Below are 9,479 nucleotides of genomic sequence, written 5' to 3'. Positions count from 1 at the left end.
GACGGGGCGTTGCGAGGGTCGCACCACTGACTTTTGGAATTTTGATTGTTTCTTTGCCTTCTCATTTACAAGCGTCGCGTCGCGGGCTCTGGAGGGTTTTGCGGTTTTGTTTGAGTGATTATGCAATTAATTAGAATCTCTTTGGCTGCGGTTAGCGCTAAGCGGATAGCGGAGGAGAGAAAGCGAGTCGTCGATTGTAATTGAAATTTAATAAATACCGAGCAGCGCGCGGCCAAGCCAAAAGGGAAAGCAAAAACAAGCAAGGAGGAAGCAAAAAAAAGAACATAGGAGAAACAGTTATTTGCAAGCAAAACGCGTTTCGCTATCCGACAGAGTTAACGGAATCATTTCCTTTGCGGCAGTCAGTTTATTAAAAGCGCGTCCGCACACGAAACGAGCGAGCGAGCGAGAGAGGAGAAGAAAAAAGCGCACGGAAAACGGTGAATAAGCAAAAACAATGCGCGACACGATCAAACACACAAGCATCAAGAAAAGCCAACAGACAATAACAGCAAAAAGCTACACTAACAACAACAATTGCTATGCCATGCTATGTCGGCCAATTTGATACACATCCGCAAAAAGAAAGCACAAAAAAAAAAAGCAAAACAAAAAAGTATTGCCAGAACACGGCGCGCACACACAAATAGAAACAACGAAAACTTAATACACTTCACTGCACTAACACTGCAATAAGGCAACTAAAGCGAGGCTGGCAAGAGCTGAGCTTAAGAGCGCGAGCACGGAAGACGAGGCGATAAAATAATGGTGAATTTACACATGCATACGCATTTCACCACGATCTGAGCGACTACAACAACGCCTACCTAAGAGCGCAGCGATGTGAACGCATCTCTCTTCAACAGGGATAAGACACTAGTGCGACGGCGACAGCTAGTCGATAATGGTGAGACGACAAAAGCCAGGCTGTCAGAGTGAAACGCGTAGATATGAAGTGCGACAAGAGACAAGCGATAATGAGGTGTTAATGCAAGCTGACAGAGCCAGGCGAATAGCACAAGGCGAAGAGAGTAAAATGATGACAAAAGCCAGACAACTAGACAAAAACAAAGCTGATGCGATGCTGAGATCAAAAGGCAAGCAGTGAAACTGAGAATTGCGAGGCAGGTTATGTCGAATGAAATCAAGGAATGACGAGACTGAAATGATGAGCGAATTAAATGAAGGCAGGCGGTGTATATGTGCGAGAGCGAGAGAGGAAGACATCAAATGCTATGACGTAAAACATATTCAATGGAAAGTATAAGAACATCAACTACTCTGTAAAACACAAGAAAATAAAAAATATATAAATGTTAATCTATGTACATATAGTAAAATTCAATTTACATTTTTTTTTATATTCATAAAAAAAGAAACAATTTCATCAAATTCCAGTTGACCCATAACTATTTAAGCTAAAATCATAATACTCGCCTTATAGTGTATCAAAATGCAAAGAACGTGGGCTTAGCCGAAAGCAAGAGAAAGCAAAAAATAAAAACAATATAAAAGTGACGTCCCACATAAGCGTTCAAAATATTCCATTAATTTGATTAGACTTTCGGGCAGGACGAGTCGTTTGAGGGTTAAGCCCTCGCTATAGCCACTGCCGCAAGCGTTGCGAATCGCATGCAAAAAGGCAGCCAAGAAAATCGGGCAGGCAGCCGGAAAGAAAGTCGTGAAGCAGGAGGTGGAGGTGGAGCAGGAGGATACAGGAAAGTGAGCATATGGCAACATTAAGACTGCATGTTGTTGGACACACCTCAAAATGGAGGCTCGTGGCTTTATGAAGTGCCGTTATTAACTATGGGCGAAGAGAGGTTCAGAGGTTCAGAGGGCAACGGCTGCTTGTTCGCATTATGCGTCATAAGAATTTAACGCACAAATGCTCAAATTGTCAATAAGAAACTTGGCACGCCCCATCCACAACGACCCCCCTCTCGTGAAGCTTACTTATTTACTTTTTATACCTCAGCGGCGCGCACACATTAAATGTCCAGCGCTTCTTCATTAGGCCGTGGCAACCAAAGAGGGCGAGAGAGAGAGAGAGAGAGAGCGAGACGGCAAGAGAGCTTTGGTACCGTTAGCCGGCAAGCTAAAACTGAAACAGTTTTCCGGCCAGGCAATCATTTTTTATGAAGGCACTTGCCAGGAGGGGCAGCTGGTGGGCGGGTGGGCGTGTGGGCGCGCGCGTAGCGCATCAAAAACCCATTTGGCCGCCATTAACTTGATTGAGTCGAGCTGCTGCTGCTGCTGCTGCTGCCACGAGATGTTGCCGCACTGCGTTTCTCACTCGCTGTTGTTGTTTTTTTTTTTAGGCAGCATTTAAGTTGAAGTCGGCACATAAATGAAAATTGATCATGTGCTTTGTCTTTTCTGTTTTGACCTAACCTCAAACTCCCCGCACCCATCCACACACCCCACCCCTTCAGCCTACCCTCACCCGCACCGCATGTTAACAACTAATATTTCAGCGTTTTCGCATACGTTTCGCAGAGGTGTGCGCCGTCTTGGCCCACAGCTCACAGCTCGTGGGCCATTAGTTGTCATTAGTGGCGTTTTGGCCTAATTAAACTTTTGCTGGAAATACCCTTACGCCAATCACTCATTAAACTTATCTCCTTCAGCATTTGTCATCAGATTCACACACACACACACACACAGAGACACACAGCCCTTTCACCTAATTAAACGCACCAGGTTTTACTTCGTCTTCGTCCAACTTCATGGTGGGAGCACTTGACCCAGTTTTCAGTCCAGGTATCTGCCTGGCATCGACTGGCCAACCAGGCTGAGGATTAATACACATTTCCAGTGTTGTTTAACGCTGTAATTACACCACTGTCACTGCCACTTGTCAAGTTGGCCAAAACAACTTTTCATAAATCAATGAGTTTGCTCGCCACAGCAACCTGAAGCTGCTTTCGCAAGACATTCTTCTAAGCAGGTAGCAAACATTTATACGTTTTTCCGATGCTAGAGTTTAATCTCTTTAGCATAAGCCATCAAATTTTGTGAGCAAAACGAAAACGAAAGATGTGGAAAAACTACGTTACTGAACTCAGAGCAAAGTTGAGGAAGATCTTCTAAATTATTTGTAATTTTATTAAGAAATATTCATAAAAATTGTACAAAATTTGAAAAAAGTATAAACAATATTTTTATATTAAAAAATAAAAAAAATATATATATAATTTGTAATATAAATAAAATTATAAATAAAAACTAATTAGTTTTAATTGTAGTAATTATTAAAAAAATAATAATAATCAAAATTTATAAATACTTTAAATAAACATATATTATTTTTTTTATATGCATACCTTTAAATAAAAAATAATTATGCAAATTTTTTAAAATAACAACAATTAATGAAATAACAATTATTAAAAATAATTAAATATCATTTATAAAAGAATGTTATATGTAATGAAATAAACCAATACCAAACAATTTTTTTTAAATTTTAATATATACATATGTCAGTCTAATAGGCAATTAAATAAATTTGTTTATTTATTTTTTAAATTTATATTTCTTTTTTTTTAATATCTAGCTTCATATTTCTTAAATTGCATCAATTTATTGCGAATCCACAAGAGCTTTACCTTAACAAATAGTTTTACCTCTACAAGAAAAATGCAAGAAAATACTTGAGATATTTGATTTCATATAAGATATACATACATACATATACGCTTATATAAGGAATCTATGTTGCATGCCAATCTATCAAAAGAGAAACTATTTCAGCAGCAATTTGTTGAATATTCGTACTTTAGGGCTGAATTAAAGTTGTGTAGATGCTTTTTATCAGATGATTGCTGAAGCATGTCTCAAATGGGTTTTGCTGAGGAGCTGTTGCATAACAAATCGATTTCACAACCGAGAGAAAATACTACGCTTAATGCCTGGGAATCATTGAGTCACGTGTCAAAATAATCATTCGTATAGCCTTTAACTCTACGGACTCAAAGGCCTCAACGGTAGCTGGCTCAACTATGCATAGCCAGACAGAGCAGCCATGACACAGACAGCGCATATGTGTGTGTGTGTGTGTAGGTACAAAATAAATAAATGTGATTTGTCATTTTGCAAACATAAAGCAGCAGCAAGAATTCAAGAAGCTGCCTTTGAGAGAACATTAAATTGCAGTCAAATGGCACACACAGTGCATGCCGAATGTGCACGCACACATACAGATGTAGTTATATATATTTCAATATACATATATATATATGTATGTGGCCAATGAATATGCTAGCTTTTGGCTTTGGCCTTGCCTGGCAACTTCCAGTAAAAAAGTGGAAACTCGTTTGTTGCTCGCCATGTAGAGTATTAAATTATTCGAGCGTGCCGGCAACGCAAGCAACAGACTCCACACGAATATACTTTTGTATGCAACACTGCGCACACAAAACCAAATCCAAACTTGACTTTGCCTTGGCCCCCCGTCCCTTGGCCCAGCTGCAGCGTCATGAACATCTGTGAGCCTGGCAACTGTCAGGCGACTTTTAGCAGCAGCAGCAGCAGCAGCAGCAGCGGCAGCAACTGCAAGGAAACTCCACTCGAGGACTGCAACAAAGTGTGGCAACATCAGCATCAGCGCTCATTTGCAGCAAATCAACTTCAAGAGTCAATGTTAAGCGCCATGTAAAATTCATTCGACTGAGCACATGGCCAAAACGCCAAAAGCCAGACCCAGACGCCAACTGCAAGAAGTGAGACTAGACTGTGGGCTAGCAAATACTCTTAAGTTGGGCTTAGACTAAAATTTTCAAATATATACCAAATGGCAAGAATATACGTGAATCTATATAAATATATTTTTATTAAATATATTTAAAAAAAAAAATAAATAAATAAATAAATGGAAAAAATTAAAAAAAAATATTAAATTGTTAAAAAATAAAGTTTTTACTAAAATAAATTGTTTAAAAAAATAATTTAAAAAATTAATGGAAAAACTATAAAAAAATTCGATTAATAAAAGTACAGCTTTTACTTAAAATAAAAAACTATTCTAGCTTTATTTTTAATTTTAATTAATTAATTTAAAAAAAATAATTTAAATTAAACTACCTTTAATATAAAATTACTAATTTAATGTTTATTGAATGATTTTTCGTATACAGAAAAATTATCTGAAAATAATATAATAAATTTGCATACTGTCGATTTTCCAACAGATGACAAAACAAAAAAAAAAAAACAAATAAAAAATATATATATATAACTAAACAAAGCCTTTTTATGGACATTTACAATAAAATTTTTTTTTAAGTTAATCGATTCATAAAAAATAGGAAATATTAGTTTTATTTATTTATTAAAAGGAAGTATTAGTTTTAGTTAGTTTTTCAATTAAATGCCAATTAAAAATATCGAAAGCCATTTTTAATGACATTATATATAATAAAAACAAAAATTTCTTTTAGCAATTAGTTTCTATAACAACTAACAGCTAATACTACAAGACTTAGATTAGTCTAGTTTGAGTTAAGTAAATCAAAGACAATATCTACAGCAACAATCTCTATCGAATCTTATTGGCTGAGCTTAAGAGCTTGTTTGCCTATATCAAATGCCCCTGGGTGAGCTATATAATCGACGTTCAATAAGCTGCCAGCTCTCCAGTCATGCGTCACATATTCGATGGCAAACACAAGCTACCTTTAGCAGCAGCACATCAAAGGCAGCAAAAGAAGAAAATATCTCAAGCAGAGAGTGAGAGCGAGAGAGGAAGAGAGAGGAGAGAGCAAGAGAAATGCGTGCAAAAGTTCGAGAGGCCGTCAGCTGGCGTTGACATGTGGCGTTAGGGTCCAGGGTTCAACGAGCCCAGCTGTTGACCTTTGTACAGGTTGCGACCTGCTGTACCTGCCAGACCCATCGCATATACACGCATATATACATATATACACATAATCGACAGCTCCAGATGCACGTCAAATATGTCTGCCCGTTGAGTGAATCCGAACGCTTTGATTTTCATGAAATTCGTCTTGGACCTGTTCACATTATATACATATATAAAGTTACAAAATCAGTTAAAAAGTTAGCAGCTGGCAGGAGTAGCAGCAGGAGTGGGCACCGAGAGAGGCTCCATCAGTGGAGTGAGATCTCCTTGTCCATGTCCTTGCTGGGCGCGTTGTACTCAATGGGCTTGATGATGGTGAACGAGCAGGTCAACTTCTCGCTGATTCTGAGCACAGCGCCCGAGTTGTTCATCTGCCCGCAATAGTTGGGCGCCGAGAATATGGTGAGGAGTATGCGATGTCCGAAGAACTGATAGCCATCCTCGACCACCTCGTGGGCGCGACAAATCAAATCGAAATCGTTGCGAACGAGAAACTCTCGCACTATGTCCTCCGAGTAGGTAATGCTAACGCCGCGATCATTGACGCCCCAGCCATGGCCCGCATAGTTCAGATCGGCCCAGAGCAAATCGCACAGCAGCCCCGATTTGGGCACATCCGTTGGCCGTGGCAGGTCCCGGATCTGCTGCAGGCTCTGCAATTGGGGCGACAGTCCGCCGTGACAGCAAAAGATTCGCTGGCCAACGACAGCGGCCACGGGCATGTTATTGAAGCAATCCACAAAGCTGCGCCAGAGCTTGATGCTATAGCGACGCTTCATCTCGTCAAAGAACCCTGCGGAATACGGGCAGGCATACAGTTATTCAGTTATTCGTAATCTCTGTCTCACCATAGATCTTATTGATGCTCGCACACTCGTGATTCCCGCGCAGCAGATGCATTCGCCTCGGATAGCGCAGCTTGTAGGCGAAGAGCAGCGTCATTGTCTCTAGGGATTTCTTGCCCCGGTCCACATAGTCACCGAGGAACAGATAGCAGTGCTTCGGCGGCCAGCCGCACACCTCGAAGATGCGCAACAGATCCTCGAACTGCCCATGCAGATCGCCACAGACATTGATCGGGCCGTCCATCTCGAGCAGCATCGGACTCTGGGCGAACTCCTCGCGCACCCGTTCGCAGAGGGCGGCCAGCACGTCCGCCTCCAGCTCGCAGTAGCCGGCTTTGAGGCCACACAATTGGCTGATGATGCCATCGATGTCCTCCTCAGTTAATATCATTCTATGAATTTAAACTGCAATACAAATGGGTGTATAATTGTGTATTGGGTTTTTGTGTTTTGTGACACTTAACTAATTTATGAGGATCCAGAATAAAACTAAATATATGCCTACTCACACATGTTTATTGTGAGGGCTGAAGCCTAATTGACAATTCATTTATGCTGAAGGCTCCGTCGAGCCAACCAAAGAAAAACCTCAATAATGCCCAGGAAATAGAGATGACAACGTGAAAGTGTGTTTATACCGCGTGTCACAAAGTTCTTAATGACTAAACTCTCTGATTCGATTAGATTAAATTCGATTCTATATCAATTGTTACATACTGACAAACAACAGGGATTATTCTGTATTGTCGGGCCTTGCTCGAAACATTTTTCAACTATCCTTTATTTTATCTATATATATTTGCAACCTATATATATTTTTTAGCAAGGAAATTTTTCAGACTATGTCTAAATGAGAAATTATATAATATGTAATATATATATTATAGGATATATAAATAATTTATATATTATAAATCAAATTATAATAATAATAATAGGAGTATAATTATAAACATTATTTATCGGATAATTTATAATTAAAAATTGCTATTTATTTATTTTATATATATGTGTATATATTAACTATATTTATTTTATTATTTAATAAGTCCTAACTATATTTATTTATATATATTTGAATTATATTTATTTTATTACTTAATATGTGCTAACTATATTTTATTTATATGTATTTTTATGCAATTAAAAAAAATATTTTAAACAATTAATTTTAACATTTATTTTTGTATTATTTAATGTGTGCTAGCTATATTTATTTACATATTTTATTTATATTTATTTTTATGCAAATAAAAAAAATGTATTTTAAAGAATTATTTTTAACATTTATTTATGTTTTTTATTTATTAAGAAATAAGAAATATCTTATCACTGGTATATATAATTGTGATCATTATGTTATCTGATGACCGACTATTAAAGAATCTTTCGCATATTTCATTCAATTTGACGCTTCTAAATTTCTCTGATGAATTGTGACAAATGCGTAAAAAGCAAACACGACACATGACCAACTCTAATCAACACAAGCACACACACACAGACAGAGAGGACTTTACACACACACCTACACACACACACACACACACCCACACACACGCTGAGCGACCTTGCGCCGTCCGTTGGACAAGTTAAAGGAGAAGCGTTAAAGTGCAAAAGATTTATGAAATTTATTTATATGCCTGTAAAAATGCCAACGGCAAGTGCTGGGCGCTATGAAAGAGCGGACATAGGCGTGTTTTAAGTGGGCTGGGCGCAGTGTGGGAGTGGGCGTTGTTGTGGGAGTGGCGTGTATTTGGGCCAGGCTAACATCACATTCCCATCAACTCAACGCGGACAACTCGAAGCGGGTGCCATCACACTCTTGCTGTTGTTGTTGTTGTTGTTGCTGTTGTTGCGATGTCGTCGTAAGCGGATTTGCGACAAAACTCATTCGACTCGAACCACGCCCACACCCAGGCAGCAGCTGGACTGGACAGCGGTTCGGTGCGGTCGGTTGAACACTATTGTTGTTGTTGTTGTTGTTCTGTTTGGGGTTGGAGGCGCCTTAGAGGCTGCAGCTTGTTAGCAATGACAGCGAGGAGCATCAAGGCTAAATCCTGTTAAAATTTAGTGCAAAATAAGATAGAATGTTGGCTCTTGTGCCTAGGCAGCGCGACAAAAGAAGATGAGAGAGAACCGAGCAAAAAATAAAACGAAAAATTGAGGAAAGTAAATTCTTTTAGCTATATAGATATATATATATAGATTTATTTCTCTCTTTCTATATATAAACCGTTTTCTTTTGTGCACTTTCACTGCGCGCCAAGTTTTGGGGCATTTTCCATTCAAAAGTAAAATGAAATAAAATAAAATAAAAACCGACCCAACTTGCTCAGATATATATATGTATATATAAATATCTAAAATATATATACATTTACATATATACAAATGTATATATGTACATCTGCCGCTGGGCCCATAAATTGCCGCCAAAAGCTGCAAAAAACAATAAAAATAAATGAACTTGAGTTCGGTTCTCGGCCATTGGTCTCTCTCCCACACACACTCTCTCTCTCTCTCTCTCTCTCTATCCCACTCTCTCTCTCTCTCTCTCTTTCTCACTCTCTGGCAATTTCATTATTATTACCTCACTCCGCAACGCCAACTTTTCTTCACGGCTATTGTTTATGTGACTTTTGGCCATTCTGGCCATTAGTATTTATCGTTGGGACCCGCCGGCAAGCAAACGCATGTTATATGATAAAAAATAAATAAATCTAACAACATTTATCTCTATAAATGCGAGCATGCCAATAATGTACATTTTT

General features: G+C 38.6%; 1 protein-coding gene across 1 annotated transcript; it reads right to left on the bottom strand.

The window, feature by feature from the left end:
• Positions 1-5,983: 5,983 nt before the first annotated feature.
• On the bottom strand, positions 5,984-7,331 carry PpY-55A (Protein phosphatase Y at 55A). Its single transcript, XM_018107026.2, has 2 exons — positions 6,709-7,331; positions 5,984-6,653 (listed from the first exon to the last, which is right to left on the bottom strand). Exons 1-2 carry the CDS (start codon positions 7,094-7,096, stop codon positions 6,109-6,111), a joined length of 933 nt encoding a protein of 310 aa, XP_017962515.1. The 5' UTR covers positions 7,097-7,331; the 3' UTR covers positions 5,984-6,108.
• Positions 7,332-9,479: the final 2,148 nt, after the last annotated feature.

The sequence above is a fragment of the Drosophila navojoa genome, chromosome 5 (assembly GCF_054131105.1).
Source record: "Drosophila navojoa isolate 15081-1374.11 chromosome 5, UAZ_NAV_1.0, whole genome shotgun sequence".
NCBI classification, from domain to species: domain Eukaryota; kingdom Metazoa; phylum Arthropoda; class Insecta; order Diptera; family Drosophilidae; genus Drosophila; species Drosophila navojoa.
The sequence above is the reverse complement of the archived record's forward strand: the minus strand, read 5'-3'. Positions and strand labels throughout refer to the sequence as shown.